We start from the raw sequence: 16577 nt of genomic DNA on the forward strand, positions 1-16577 counted from the left end.
GGAAACATTCCAAAATACTTAAGAGGAAGATGAGAGCAGAATTTTTTGTATATTTGTGTGGCAACATGACAAAAAAAAAAAAAGTAAAGTTATGCCTTTTGTGCAACTGCATAAAGACCATTATACACTGGACCTTTTAGGTGACATCTGTTCAGGATCCTTCCTGGGAAGGAGCCTGTAGCACCTGAAATATGGGTTAAAAAGGCCACACGTTCAACCTTCGTATTACTCTGCACTTCGAAATAAAGATGCAATATGTCCCTAAACATCCTTTTTTACCCCCCATACAGCTGTTATGATTCACAATATTGTCTGGAGTAGTACCAAAAAAAAATGTTGATGTGCACCTTTTTCCCTTACCAAGGTTTTTCCGTGTTAAATTTTTTTCATAAGAACTTTGCTAGAGCATTATTAAGAGTTTATAGTTCCTGCGGATCTAGACATAGTATGGTTTGCTTTTACAAAAGGCATACATTTTGAAATAGGATTCAACTGATTCTTGACTTTTTGTACAGTGTCAAATATGTATATCCACAAGTGAAAGCAAGCTTGCTGGTCTTATCCCAGACTCTAGTGGTCATTTGTCTACATCATTAAGCCAGCATAATTTAGCACAGTGGTCACCAACTGGTAGATTGCGATCCACTGGTCAATCCTGGAGCCTCTGACAGTCGATCATGATTTCTGGCTGTCTGCTAAGAGTCCGGCAATGCAGCTTCCATTGGCTGGGAACGGGGGGCAATGGGAGCTGTAGGGGCAGTGCTTGCAGGCAGTAGCAGCGCACAGAACAAAGTGTCCCCCTGCAGGGGCATGCTGGCCACTTCTGGGAGTGGCCTGGGCCCGAGCCAGGCAGGGAGCCTGCCTTAGCCCCGCTACGCTGCCAACCGAGAGCTTCCCAAGTAAGTGCCGCCTGGCAAGAGCCTGCGCCCTCTGCCCCAGCCTTGAGCCCCCTCCCCGAGCCAGCACCCCATATCCCCTCCTGCACCCCAACACTGCCCTAGCCCAGAGCCCCCTTCTGAACCCAAACTCCCTCCCAGAGTTGCACCCCTCGCCCCCTCCTGTAACCCAAGCTCAGCCCGGAGCCCCCTCCCACACTCCGAACCCCTTAGCCCCAGCCCAGAGCTTGCACCCCCTCCCAAACCCCTGCCTGGTAAGAGAGAGTGAGTGTGGGGAAGAGGGGAGGGGAATGGAGTGAGCAAGGCCTCGGGGAAGAGGTGGGGTAGATCCTGAGTTGCACTTAAATTCAAAAAGTCATCTTGTACGTAAAAAGGTTGGGGACCACTGGCTTAGCACAATATTAGCTTCAGAAAAAGGCGGCCTTTTGCAACTCAGGACTAAGGTGCATTGGCAAAGTCATACAGGAGAATTTATACTGTGTGTCTAACCCCCACACTCACAATGTCTAATGATATTATTTACTGCGGATCATGAGCACCACTCTCCATACCTCATATAAGATAATGGAGGACAAAGTACTGCACTGAAATATTTTGCAATCATTTGGATAAACAAACTTTTCCATTATGAATAGAGTTATGCATGTATTTGTATGTTATGAAAAATAAGGCTAAAAATTACGAGATGAGAACTGTACATCTGTTATCAGAACCAGAGATCAATCTCTGAAAATTTATCACATGGGGCATAAACAAGAGCAGTAAGAATGCAACAAACTTCACACAATATAAATGAATTCCTTGAACTCTCTAGGTATCAGCACTTCATCCAGTTAGGAGGTACCCCACTGTGTTCAAAAATTTTCAATAATTAATTCAAGAAGCTGTGTAATACACTCTGCCTCATGGACATCTTGATGTTCATTCTGTTTCCATCCACCTGAGCAGAAATGCACCACATAGTGACTATCAGAACTGAATGTATCAAAATCATTTTCTCTACAGACAGACAATACACAAAAGGAGATCATCTCTCCAATAGGCAGGAAAATAGACACAACTTAAACTGGTTGTTGGGTGTAACAAGACAGTGTTAAGTGGGCAGACATATTTTCTAAGCCTACCTGAAGATTCAGAGAGCTGTTTATGAATTTCAACTCTTGCTCTTCACAGTACCATAGATGGAACGGTTTTAAAAAGGACTTTACCAAACAGGTGCATTCATGGCCTTACTATTAGTATGTAAAACCTTAAGCAATACAAAGCCAACCTAAGGGAGGAACTGCTGCCTTAGGATACCACCATGGCAACTGCAGCCACTGAACTGGAACTGCTGACCACACCTATTCATAGCAGTGTGGCACAGAACTAATAGTGCTCCCCCAAATGGACACTCACTAGACTGCTACAAGGGGACCCACAACTCTGGCCCCATGTGCTTAAATCCTCCAGAATCTGAACTGAGCCAGGCACTGGCCCTGGTGTGGGGCATCTAGGCACAATTTTGGGGTACTGATCCTCTGTCTAGCACCTGCTCTGAGAGCTGGGACCTCATGGTCCAACTACCCAGCCCCGGGATCAGTGCTGATCCTCAGACTCCTCCGCAGCTTAAACACACTCTCTCCCTGAGTTCCAGCCATATGGATTCTTGGAATTCAGAGGTTAGCTCTTCAAAAGGTATGTAGTAGGTGTCACACACACACACACACACACACACACACACACACACACAGAGCACAGAGTTCTAACACACCATTGTTCTTTACTTAAAACCACAAGAACTGCAACTCTCTACAAAAGTATTAAACCCTACATGCATTTCCCTCCAGAGCATTCTTTGGGCTGGGATCAGAGACCTCTGGGGACATCCAGGATCCTTCTTCTGTATCACATGGGTTCTCTTCTCAACCATGGAGGCCCCACCCCCTTTCCAGGTCAGTTTGCTTTGACTTTGGTTGGTCCCATAGCTAAACTGGGCCCCTGCCCCCCAGCTACAAAAAAAAGAGCCTGCTTGTCTCTTTGCCTCTCCTGCCCAAAACTTTGTAACTATGTCCAAAGGCTTCCCGCTGAGTCCTTCTTAAGCCCTTGCTTTGTCACCAGTCCCTTTATCCTGTTTGAGAATTTTCCACTCTCCTAACTTCCCCAGCCCCTTGCAGAGAAGTAGGATAAAACAGCTTCTTTTAGGCTTGAGCTAATCCATTGTCTCAAGGTGTTTCCACCTGAATGGGAGTTAGTGGAGTACTAAAGACCCCTGTTGTACCTGGTCTGGGAGGGCTGACAGACAGTTCTTGTCAACAAGGGTGGAAACCATAAGCACATATGTATTCAATGATACAGCAATTTTCTTAATCTTATAATAGCAACCAGAATTCATAAATTGAATAAACATTCTCCATCTCACCACAGTGCCTATGATGTGGAACTGCCCCCCTTTGAGATTATGTTGTGGTGGGCAGATTCTCCCATATTGGCATCTTGATGCCCACATGCCTACCCCTCGCTGTAATAACCAAGCCCAAAGTTCCAGAATATCCTCCTCCTGGATATACATTGGAATACTCTGTGCCATCAAGATATTTACATTTCTATATTGTTACATTCAAAGGAAGGGATCTTGTGTGTATTTTGAGGCAGGTATGTTTTAAGTTTGCCTTTGTTTTGTGGTTTGTCTGCAGCCTGTTTACTATTAGGCCTCTATATTTGTATACTTTATAGAAACTGGACACTTAACAGCATACTTTGTGTTAGCTTCCATTTTTTAGAAAGTGAGAAACAAATGGCAAGTATTTCCAAAGTGGGAAGATTAATAGTCTGAATTCAAATAATTAACCAACTCTACTCTCACATTTGAGTTATTTACTTTTGCCAAAGTAGAATTAAGAAGTCAGGAATACAGGTTTGACAGTATCCCTTTTAATTGCATGGTAACCATCAACAAAACTAGAAGCAATCACAGTGCTTCTTCAAAAGAGTGGACTACTCAGGACAAATATACGTGACTGAGTTACCTGGTTCTAGATTAGAAGTTAACATTTTTAAAATACTGTGTATAGCCTTCCAAAGGAGTCATTTAATTGTCTAAATTATTTTGAAATTTACTGAATTTCAAAAAAGCCACAAGACAGTCAGAGAAGTTACATACAGTTTTAAATCATCCAGTTTCTCCTTCCATCCCTCTATACCATTGCAGGAGTTTTCCCTACAGTACATTTGAATCCAGTGCAACTGCTTTGATACAAGCAAATTATTTGTAAATTTAGAAACAACTCTGGCATGTATATTTTGTCAGTTTTAGTTTTGCTCAAGGGAAAGTATGTTTTAGTGTCCGGTAGATATAAATATCCAATCCACAGAGTTATGAACATGAAAAAATGTTTGAGTTTTAGCACACTGATACAAAATCAGATCACACCTGGAGTCCTCACTTCAACTGAAAAAAAAGACCAATATCAATAACTAGCCTATATTAAGGTATAACTAGTCATCTTTTACTTCACAGATTTCCAGTGACTTACATGACTTTCCCATGGGATTTTTTTTAGTCATTTATAGTTCATTACATTCTACGGCTATAGAATCCCTGCTGTGTTAAAAATGCCAAATAAAATTATATTTAGTTCACTGCTTTATGCTATATCTTCTTTTGTTCAGATCTAATTAGTGTAAGCCTGTTCATTTATCAGGAGCTTTTAGCTCATTATGTTAGGCATTACAATATTTCTTTAGCTTCTCTATATAGTGTTTACTCTAGCAAGGCTATACCTATGGTTGAGGGGGTACTTTCAGCCTAAATCCCTATTTTCAAGCACTTTTTTAAAAAATAAGATTGCTTTGGGGCTGAAACATCTTTGTTTATTCTCAGTCAAATGCAGCAACTTTTTGGTTTATTTCAGGGTTCTTTTTGTTTGTTTTTAATTAAAAAATCCCACTGGCCCAATTTTGTATTATCCAAGTGGCAAAATGAATCTTCTCTCCAGTTGTACTTTTCATGTGCTTATACTGCATTCAAGTAATTCACAATTAAATATTTCCTGGGCTTCTTCAAATAACTGCTGGTAGTTAAAACGTTAGCCAAGTGTTTTAAGACCATAGAGTGTGTATCATGACCTACTACTCAGTATATATTTCAAATTCCCATAGCCAGCAATATCCTTTGCCTGTTCCTTAGCAGCTATATTGTCAAGGTCTTTGTGACTTTCTAAATTCCACTTCTGTTACTTCTCTATTTATGGAATTATTTTAAAGCAGTATATTCTCAGTTAAATTTACAGTCATCCTTTATTTTGTTTCCTGTTTCATTCTGGACATATTCTCTCTAGTATTTTCATCCTCATGGTACGTGTAAAGCTAACCTTATTTCCCTTAATTGATGATGGCTGGAAGCTGTGTTCTCTCTAAGCTGCGCGGTCGCACGGCCACCCAAGTGCCGTCTACTTGATTAGCAGAGCCCGGTACATCCGATGCCGTGTGTTCAGGTGCTCCTCCCCCGGCTGCTCTGCAGCCGCATTCCTCCTGCCCTCTGCTTTGGAGCCCCTGGTCAGCTGCTCCCAGAACCCTCCTGCTTAACGTGCAGAGGGGGGGGAAGGGGTGGAAGGGAGGAGGAGCACTCTAGTCAGGGTTTCCCCCTCCCCTCTGTCCATGTACCCCATCTCTGCAAAGTGGGGGGCAGGGGACAGGGCTCAGGAGCAGGACGGTGCTGCTGTGGTCTGAACAATGAGCCTATTGGTGAGTGCCTTAAAGAGACAGCGTACAGTCTCTCGTAGACTTCCCCAGCAGCCAGCGCGCGCACATACAGTCACTCACACACACACCCCTCCCAACAAAAAATCTAGATATACATTTTTAAAAAGTTACCATAGGGATAATTACTCCAGCCACGACAGGTTAGGCATTTTAGAACTCACTACTCAAAGAATTTTAGGCATCAGAGAGAAATAAAATGATGAACTGCACAGACCAGTCAAAAAACTAATAACAGCACTTTGAAAGAATAAAGTTACAGGGAATGTGTGTGCATTGCAGGAAGTACCAAGAAGTAACAACAACAACTAGTATGTGCTGGGAGGTGAGTGTTAGAGAGACAGAAAGACACTGTGTGTGGATGGGTGTGGGAGAGGGAGTGCACGCGTGCTGGCTGCTGGGGAAGTCTATGAGAGACCATGCGCTGTCTCTTTAAGGCACTCACCAGAAGGCTCATTGTTCAGACCACAGCAGCTCTGTCCTGCTCCTGAGCCCTGTCCACCCTTCCCTACTCCACGGAGATAGGGTACATGGGCAGTGGGGAGACAAACACCCTGACATCAGTGACCCTCATCCTCCCCCCGCTCTGCACGTTAAGCAGGAGGGTCCCAGGAGCAGCTGACCAGGGGCTCCAAGGCAGAGGGCAGGAGCAATGTGGCTGCAGAGCAATGGGGGAGGGGCACCTGAACACATGCCACCAGACGTGTGCGGTTCTGCTAATCAAGTGCGCGGCACTTGATTGACTTTTGGGCAGCCGTGCAACCACACAGCTTACAGGGAACACAGGTTACCAGAATTCCCAGTCCTACAACCAATCGCTCCTGTTACATCTTACTGTAAAGACTCTCACTTGGAGCCAGGAAAGTTAGTTCATAAAAATTATTTCACTAGCTATAGTTTTGAATGTCAAATCTAGAGTGAATATTAACTTAAACTTGTCAAAGCAAAATTTGAGATGCTATTAGTTACAGTCAAGTCAGTCAGATTACAATACCCAGTATGATGCATTCACTTAATGTAGTTTAATTTGGGAATATGGAATTTAAACTTCTCCAATTTGGGGGACTCAAATGTTTAGAGAAAGTAACCTAAATATTTAGTCCTAAATATTGGGGTAACCCATCCCTCCTTACTAATCCACACCCCCATTAATTTTGGCAGGAGACTGGAGGTGGCTGCTGGCCTGAATCCTCTCGGCCACCCTGGTTTCACCTCACATTGGGCAGCCACTCCTCTGTGCACAACATGGGTCTCCCCTCCACCAAATAGGCGTTTTGTTGGTTTCGTTTTGTTTTGTGACAGCTGCCTAGGATGGTCATTATCTCAATGCAGGAGGTCTTGTAGTGGTAGCCTGGGGGGGGGGGGGAGGAGAAAAGAGAAGGAAAGGAAAGAGACCTCCGAGTCCCCTAACCCTCAAACATAGGAAACAGGAAAGGCTCCCGACTCCTTTGCAGTGACCTGTGGTTAGATAAATGAGTCTTGTCTGCTTGTAAGCAGACATTAGGGGTCTGATCCAAAGCCCACTGAAGCTGAAGTCCAGTAGAACACTTTCCTTTAACAGGCGTTGGATCAGACCCCATGACCAACACCAGTTCAGCTACACTAAATAGTACCAAGGGTAGAAACACTACTGTAGATAGCATGGAAATAAGAGTGGCTCCATGCTGTGTTAAAGGATGTGCTGGTACAGTCTAGCATCTGGACTCTACCTACATTATCTAAACCTGGCTCATGCACACTCACCCCCTTCCCCTCCAATTTGTGTACACAAACCGGAATAATTAGAGGACTGAATTCTAGAATTCTCTCTCAAGAAAGGAATATTTGACTGATAGTGAATAAAGGAAACATGGTGGAAATAACAAATCATGTCTTTAGTTTTCCAATGCATAGGGGTCCCCCCCCCAAATAGATGTTTTGTTTAAACCGGTTATCCATTATACTTACAAAAAATACAACCAGATTTAAAACTTTGTTGTTTCAGTACTGTTTCTTTTAAGGAATCCACATTATTCATCTGCTTTCCTTTAGGTGTTTTTAAGCTGCTTATTAAATAGCTACAATAATTCATTAAATGCTACAGTTATATTTATTAGTCTTTAGTTCCCTAGGTACTTAAGTAGACACTATGTTTACCCTTTTGTAGTCTTGCAGGGCCTCATCTGTCCTCCATGAACCAAAATGCCATTTAGATGCCATCTACACTACAATAAAAACCCTGTGGCACAGCTGCAGCTGGCCTGGCTCAGTTGACTTGGGCTTACCAAGCTAAAAATTGCAGTATAGACCAGTGGTTCTCAAAGCTGGTCAGCCACTTGTTCAGGGAAAAGTCTCTGGTGGACGGGGCCGGTTTGTTTACCTGCTGCGTCTGCAAGTTTGGCTGATCGCGGCTCCCACTGGCCGCGGTTCGCCGCTCCAGGTCGAGGAGGGCTGCGGGAAGGGTGGCCAGCACATCTCTCAGCCCGTGCCGCTTCCCACAGCCCCCATTGGCCTGGAGCGGCAAACCGCAGCCAGTGGGAGCCACGATCGGCCAAACCTGCGGACGCGGCAAGTAAACAAACCAGCCCGGCCCGCCAGGGGCTTTCCCTGAACAAGCAGCGGACTGGCTTTGAAAACCACTGATGTAGACATTCAGCTAGCCCAAGCTCTGTAACCCTTCCTTCCTTCCACCACCAACACCCCCTCCTCCCCCCCCACCCCACACACACAGGGTCACAGAGCTCGAACTCCATCCAGAGTCTGAACATCTACCTTGCAATTTTTAGCCCCACAGCCTGAGCTAATTGACCCAGGCTCTAAGACTTGGTACCGTGGGGTTTTTTTAGTGCAGTGTAAACATACCCCAAATGTCTTTGATACTACTTCATTTCATTCAACACACCCCATGTTATCACAGCAAAATTATTTGAATACATCCAGACATTCTTTAAGCTTTTCATTCTTACTTCTGCCTCTCTTTCCTTCTTTCCCCATTCTCCCCTATTAGTGTGGTTCAGAACTTTGCTGGAATTTTATATGTTCCCAATTAATATTCAATAGGTTTATTGTGCCTTAGCTTTCCCAATCAGTTTTTCGGTTCAAGCCTCTAGTTCTGTGTGTTGGGGTGTACAAACCCCACATTGAGCAACAAGGGCTAAAGTGCTCATTTTGGGCTCAGCCAGCCCCGCCCCTCGACACCTGCAACAAATGCTCCATCTGCTGGAGGAATTAAAGGTAGCAAATTATCTCAGTTGGCGAGCCATGCTGAAGGTGAGCAGATCTGCAGCCCACAACTCCAGCAGAGCAGAGCGAAACCTAAAGGCTCTGACGCAGCTGCCCAAAGGGGCCCTCCATGAGGAAAGGGAGGACCCTCCACAGAGACAAGCAGAGAGGGAAGTATTCTGTGGCCCTGGACAGTGGCAACTCCCTCTTGCTTCATTGAGATTTGGATTTTCCCATCAGGCGAAGGCCTTGGACTGAGGTGACCCTAAGGGAGGACAACTGGAAGAGGCCTAGGGAGGACAGCCTTAAGTAGACTTGGTTGCCAGGTTAGTGGTAGCTAAAAGGGCCCTGGGTCAGAGCCCAGTAGAGTGGGAGGGCTCAGGCTTCCCGCCCCACAACCCCCTTGGCAGTCCAGGGTTGTGGCCGTGGGCTTTCCAACCAGACCCTAAGTGGAGACCATTACAGTCAGTCAGTTAATTTAATATAGTAGAGAACCCTGGATGATACTCTGATTGATAGAGCCAAACTTTATTCTAAAGAAAAATGATTAGGTAAGCAGACAGGCAGACAATTACCAGGTACTACAATTATACTCACATTCAAAGATAGAATGGTGTATCAATGGGTGATCAGTCCACTGACAACAGAATGAAGTATAGCCTTATAATCCTGTAACTGAGGGCAGGTCTATGCTGCTTTTCCACAGCAGTATCACTTGCCCCATAACCTCAGCCGTGCAGAACACACCACCATCCACAGCCTCAGGAACAACTCTGGCATCATAATCAAAAAGGCTGACAAAGGAGATGCTGTCATCATGACTAGGTCAGAATATGAACGAGAGGCTACTAGGCAGCTCTCTAACACCACATTCTACAGGCCATTACCCTCTGATCCCACTGGGGGTTACCAAAAGAAACTACACCATTTGCTCAAGAAACTCCCTGAAAAAGCACAGGAACAAATCTGCACAGACACACCCCTAGAACCCTGAGCAGGGGAATTCTATCTGCTACCCAACATCCACAAACCTGGAAACCCTGGATGCACCATCATCTCAGGCATTGGCACCCTGACAGCAGGATTGTCTGGTTATGTAGACTCTCTCCTCAGGCCCTACGCTACCAGCACTCCCAGCTATCTTCGAGACACCACTGACTTCCTGAGGAAACTACAATCCATTGGTGATCTTCCAGAAAACACTATCCTGGCCACTATAGATATAGAATATAGAAGCCATCTACACCAACATTCCACACAAAGATGGACTAAAAGCAGTCAGGAACAGTATCCCCGATAATGTCACGGCAAACCTGGTGGGTAAACTTTGTGACTTTGTCCCCAAATGTGAAATAGTTGTGGGTGAGGACAATGTATACCTTCAAGTCAATGGCACTGCTATGGGTAGCCACATGGCCCCACAGTATGCCAACATTTTTATGGCTGACTTAGAACAACGCTTCCTCAGCTCTCGTCCCCTAATGCGCCTACTCTACTTGCGCTACATTGATGACATCTTCATCATCTGGACCAATGGGAAAGAAGCCCTTGAGGAATTCCACCATGGATTTCAACAATTTCCATCCCACCATCAACCTCAGCCTGGACCAGTCCACACAAGAGATCCACTTCCTGGACACTACAGTGCTAATAAGCAATGGTCACATAAACACCACCCTATACCAGAAACCTACTGACTGCTATACTTGTTTACATGCTTCCAGCTTTAATCCAGACCACACCACACGATCCAATGTCTATAGCCAAGCTCTAAGATACAACCACATTTCTGCCAATCCCTCAGACAGAGACAAACACCTACAAGATCTCTATCAAGCATTCTTAAAACAACAATACCCACCTGCTGAAGTGAAGAAACAGATTGACAGAGCCAGAAGAATACCCAGAAGTCACTTACTCCAGGACAGGCCCAACAAAGAAAGTAACAGAACACCGCTAGCCGTCACCTTCAGCCCTCAACTAAAACCTCTTCAGCGCATCAACCTATCCTGAAGGACGATCCTTTACTCTCACAGATATTGGGAGACAGGCCAGTCCTTGCTTACAGACAGCCCCCCAACCTGAAGCAAATACTCACCAGCAACCACACACCAAAAACACTAACCCAGGAACCTATCCTTGCAACAAAGCCCATTGCCAACTCTGTCCACATATCTATTCAAGGGACACCATCATAGGACCTAATCACATCAGCCACACTATCAGAGGCTTGTTCACCTGCACATCTACCAATGTGATATATGCCATCATGTGCCAGCAATGCCACTCGGGCATTGGCCAAACCGGACTGTCTCTACGCAAAAGAATAAATGGACACAAATCAGACATCAAGAATTACAACATTCAAAAACCAGTCAGAGAACACTTCAACCTCCCTGGTCACTCAATGACAGATCTAAAAATCGCAATTCTCCAACCAAAAACAACTTCACAAACAGACTCCAACAAGAAACTGCAGAATTGGAATTAATTTGCAAACTGGACACCATTAAATTAGGCTTGAATAAAGACTGGAAGTGGATGGGCCATTACACAAAGTAAAAACTATTTCCCCATACTAATTTTTTCCCCTACTGTTACTCACACCTTCTTGTCAACTGTTGGAAATGATTATCACTACAAAAGAATTTTCCTCCTGCTGCTAATAGCCCACCTTAATTGATTAGTATTGTTATAGTGTGTATGACACTCATTTTTTTCATGTTCTCTGTGTGTGTGTGTGTGTGTATATATCTTCCTACTGTATTTCCCACTGCATGCATCCGATGAAATGGGTTTTAGCCCACGAAAGCTTATGCTCAAATTTGTTAGTCTCTAAGGTGCCACAAGAACTCCTGGTTCTTATTGCCGCTTAAGTTGATCTAACTTACGTTGCTCAGGGATGTGAAAAAGCCCCCACCCTAAGTGATGCAAGTTTCACGCTATCCACATCCGCACTAGGCCAGCAGAGCTGTAGTGTAAACTTGCCCTTAATTATATACTTTTGGGTATTAACTAGAGTTTTCCACAATTTAGCAAAACTACTCCTCTTATAATGCTAATTAACATTAAACCTATACATTACCATGTTCACATTTCTGCCACCTCTTTATTGGCTTTTTACATTATACATAGTTTAAACTAACTTCTGCACCAATACCCTTCCCATGTTATCAATACAGACAGCATTTTAATAATTTATAAAAAAAAAAAAAATTACACAATTCTCAAAAACACTCACTAAAAACTGTGCTAAACCCAGTTATAATCAAAATATAGCTACAACATAACTCTGGGTTATGGCCTTACTAGCTTCAATTTTCCCATCTTACCATCTCAAACTTATCTTCATGCTAACTAACTCATTTTCCCATACTCCTCTATACTTAGCAGGCATGCTCCCTGCTGCGGTGTAGGCATACCCTAGTGAAACAGTAGGCTATTAACTGCACCCACTTAATCCTTGGCTTCCAACTAAACCGGCAAAAGCACCATTTACTGATAACTGACACTGACACCTGCCCACTAGGAACTAAACAAGAGACCAAAAACTCATTTCACAGTACACTGAACAGCAATATCTTCCAATTACCACTGGCCTGGACTGAATTTCAGCCAGAGGTTATGAAGGTACTCTATTCTTCTCAGGGACAAAAGATCCAGTAGGACCATCCAGGGGTTTAGACTCTAACCTGGGTTTTGAAACCCAGGGTCAACCCCCTGCTCTCCTACAGTCTTCATGTGTGACCTCAGGCAAGTCGTTAGTGGCTGGTCCGGACTACAAGGGTATGAATTGCAGAGTGCCCTGAAGTGATGCACTCTAAATGCTCCATGCAGACCCTGCTGCCGTAAACTTAAAGATACTTTGAAATAGGGACTACATCAGTGTGAACAAACAAGACTATGTTAACATGAAGTAGGTACCTTTAAGTTTATGCCAGTAGGGTATTACACGGGCAGTCAGAGAGCTCTACAATTCACACCTCTAATCTGGTTGTGGCACTGTGTAGATAAGCCCTTAAATTCTGTGCCTCAGTTCCCCCATCTACAAAAATGGGGAAGAGTACACCCTACCTCCCAAGAGATGTTGAGAGGAGAACTATAGTAGAGACTGTGAGGTGCTCCGATACGATGGCAATGGGGCTATAAGTACCAAAGATAGATTTACGCCATTATCAGCACTCAGACATTCAGTCCCCTGGAATGATTTTCAACAGTCCTTGACAATTTTTTTTAAATAAAGGAACACCAACTTTTTCCCCATAATTTCACCCCACAGAAGACTTTCCCGTTAGCCTACCTACCTCTTGGAAACCCAACTTTCGCTTCCATCATTCTTATACTGCTTCATTCTCCCTTCCCCATTTGTATAAACTCCTTTTACAAACACTGTTACTAGTTACCTACTATTTCCAGTTGGTCAGAGTCAAATAAAAAAAAAAGCTATCCACTTGCTACCTCTTCCTCTGTAATAAAGTTATTACCTAAACTAGTGTAGGATACTTTACTTTTGCTGTATTAGGCCAGGTTTACACTACCTGCTCCCCATGCATTGCATATGGAGCCTAAGCACCTAATTCAGGCTTTGTGGATTCCAGAGATTTCCTAGGTGCCTAAAGGTTAGGTGTCACATTGCCAGGTGGTGCAACACTTTAATTCCTTTGCTGTTCAGCAAGAAGCTTTAAAAAAAAAAAAAAAAAAAAAAAAACGACAATACTTACAGCACTGGAATCAACATCACTATGTATAGCAACAGTTTTAATGCCCATCTTCTTGCATGTTTTAATCACCTATTTATTTAAAAAGAGAGAGTTTTCAGTATTTAAGTAATCTTATAGCAAAAAAGTTCAAGAATGATAAATGCTTTAAAGTTATAACTTACCCTGCATGCAATCTCTCCTCTGTTGGCAATAAGGAGTTTCTCAAATGTCTGAAGGAGGAAGATAGATATTGACGAATCAACATTTTTCTTTTTAAAGACAAATATAACTAAAAAACCAAACACTCCAGATTTTTTTTTTTTTAACTGAGGTGGGCCTTGTGTAAATTAGAAGAAAAAAAAAAAAAAAAAAAAAAAAAAAAAAAAAAAAAAAACCCTTCGTTCATACCACAGTCTAATCTTGATGGTCTTCCTTTCAGTTAGAATAATCAATTCAGATCAACAGTGATCAAACTGGTCTTCTTCCATGTAATTTTGCCAACTCTGAATTGGAATTTGCTGTTTGATCAGGCTTGAACTCTTTGGCTCTGTCCACATTTAGGAGTTTTGTCAATTTAACTACGCTGGCATAATTAAGAGGGAGTACCCTCCCAGTGCAGACACAGTTATACTAGAATATGGGCCTGTCGACACAGTAACGTTACAGCACTGTAAGCCAAGGTATGAATTTAAGACACTGTAGTTATACTATTAGGTCTCCTGGTGTGGAAACACTTGTTTCAATATAGCAGTGCCTCCCCCTCCCGGCCTCAGTTTCTTACATCGCTTTGGGAAGTGTTTAGTCCAAATTAAAAAAAAAAAAAAAAAAAAAAAAAAGAGCCACTTATTCCAAAATAAGAGTGGCCACAAAGGGAGCTAAACCAGTAGAGTTATGTGAAATAAAGCAAGTCAATTCTGCAATAGACACACTAACAGGAGGAGCCACTGAACTCTTGTTCCTGCTATTACAGAGGACACATTTTACATCCAGAAAGAAACAACATGTTGCTCAAAAAACAATGTGTGATGTCTTTCCTGAGTAGATCATTTCCCTCTAATTAGTAGAAGATCTTGAAATTCAGTCAGATTCAGTTTTTTTAAATAATGTTCAGATAACTGAGTTTGAACTCCATTGACACCCACTACCCCCTGCATGTACCCACAGGACTTCCAATTAACAGATTGAGGGAAGCTAAGCACCCTGTTTCACTGCCAATACAGAGCTATCCTTATGACAGAGAGGAAATTAACCATAGTGGGAGAGGGAGGAGCAGTCTTGAATAAGTGACAGTCGAGACTTGTAGGAAATGTTGCAAGTGTAAATTCATGATCAAATTCTCCAAGAATGAAGTTATTTTTAAGAAACTGTTCTACAACTCCCATTCCCCCTGCCCTTCATTTTCTAATATAGCGGTCATCCCTTGTCAGTTGCTTCTATGCAGTCATGTAAATCTATGGCTTGTATTCCCCAGAGTGAAACACAGCTGCCATACTTTCCCCTCAATACCAGAGCACATGCAGCCACAGTATTTGCAATCATCCAAGCAGATTTACTTAGAGGGAAGCCAAGTGAATGTACCTCCCATTAGAAAAAGTTTTGCTTGGCTAGTAGCTGCAGACCTAGATTGCTACTTCCTGAGTCAATTGGTGGGCCAGAAAAAAAAAGCTGGCAACCTCCTCAAACTCTTCTCTGCTAGCCCTATAAAGTCTCATCTTTATACCTTCCTAGCATGTGAACTGTTTGTAAACATTAGATTTGGAAGACATGTTCAGGACATTTATTAAATGTCCTGCTGCTAATGCAGAGTTGCTGTCTATAGTAATTTGCAGTGTTTTGTCCAATCTAGCTTTAAAGAGTCTCAAGAAATGGGGACTCCACCTCTTCAAAAATGATGACTACGTGTAGTATAAATAACTATTTTAAATGTTAAAATAGAAAGAAATGTACATTATGTCCAGGGCATGGGCAAATACACTCCCAAGAATAAGGATAATTTATTTGCCTGAAGAGCAAGTTTTTTTTTTTTTTTTTTTTTTTTTAAATCCAACATTTAAGGAGTTTTGCTAGTGACAGGCAGTCTCACTAAGACTACTAGTGTTAGCATAAGCACTGGAGAAATGATTAACTTTTGGCTTTCAAATAATGTTTATGGTACAGTATAGTCAAGCGATTTTATAAACTTACCTTTTCATTGGGATCATATTCAGCTGTATAGAATGTACGTGACGTTATAAGGCACCATCTTGAATGGCGTGCTGCACACTACAAAAAACATGGAGGGGATAAGGATTCAAATTACAGATGTTCGGTTAATTAAAAATAATTTATACATAAAATAATTTTCTTCAAGTAATGCTAAGCTGCAAGGAAGTTAAAAACAAAAAACAACATCACCACCACCACCCACACTTGAAACTTTACATTTAAACTTTAAAAAAATTCAGGAAGTTTCAGGAAAGTTTTTTATTAAATACAAGACATGAAAAACTTCTCCCTATGTATTGTATTCGATCTAACACTTATTCCATTGCCAAACAAGAGCACTGATTCTTCATGGCACGATCAGTGATTAAAGTTAAAATTGCAAGAGTACCGAAAGTTATAAGCCTTTAATGTTCTTTTACTACCACATTCCCCCTTTTAAAAAAAAAAAAAAAAAAAAGGGGTAGCTTTTCTCCTTATGATTTTAGGTTGGGGGGGGAAGCTTTGTTTTAATTTAAAAAGGGGGGAGAAGAATTGAGTGCCTCTCACAAGAGAGAACTAGAAAGAATTTAGTTCTGATAGAGAAGCTTGAACATACCACACTGGTCTGCCAGTATTTCTCAGACCTGAAATGCTGCATCTCCTGGGATTATAGTTTCTGCCTCAGAAGCATGTAAAGCAGGCAAAAGTAATTTTATGTGGCTAAGAAACTACTAGAGGACCAGGTTAAGACTAAGTTTTCTTAGGTTCAAATTAGCATTTTGGCCAGAAGTGTCCAGAACTAAAAGGACAGTACATTTTCATCTACTGTCCTACTCCCTTATATATCCATCAACAC

At 42.6% G+C, this 16577-nt stretch overlaps 1 protein-coding gene across 7 annotated transcripts in view; it reads right to left on the bottom strand.

Moving 5' to 3' along the window:
- The window catches only part of PCCA (propionyl-CoA carboxylase subunit alpha), a 387774-nt gene that overhangs the window by 361220 nt on the left and 9977 nt on the right, over window positions 1–16577 (bottom strand). For all 7 annotated transcript variants that reach the window (XM_065592346.1, XM_042843639.2, XM_024101904.3 and 4 more), the window contains exons 2-4: window positions 15722–15799; window positions 13720–13767; window positions 13559–13627 (exon numbers count right to left, since the gene is read on the bottom strand). In XM_065592346.1, the coding sequence (XP_065448418.1) occupies window positions 13559–13627; window positions 13720–13767; window positions 15722–15799 (195 nt within the window). The remainder of the gene's footprint in view (window positions 1–13558; window positions 13628–13719; window positions 13768–15721; window positions 15800–16577) is intronic.

This window comes from Chrysemys picta, chromosome 1 (genome assembly GCF_011386835.1).
Source record: "Chrysemys picta bellii isolate R12L10 chromosome 1, ASM1138683v2, whole genome shotgun sequence".
NCBI lineage: Eukaryota > Metazoa > Chordata > Testudines > Emydidae > Chrysemys > Chrysemys picta.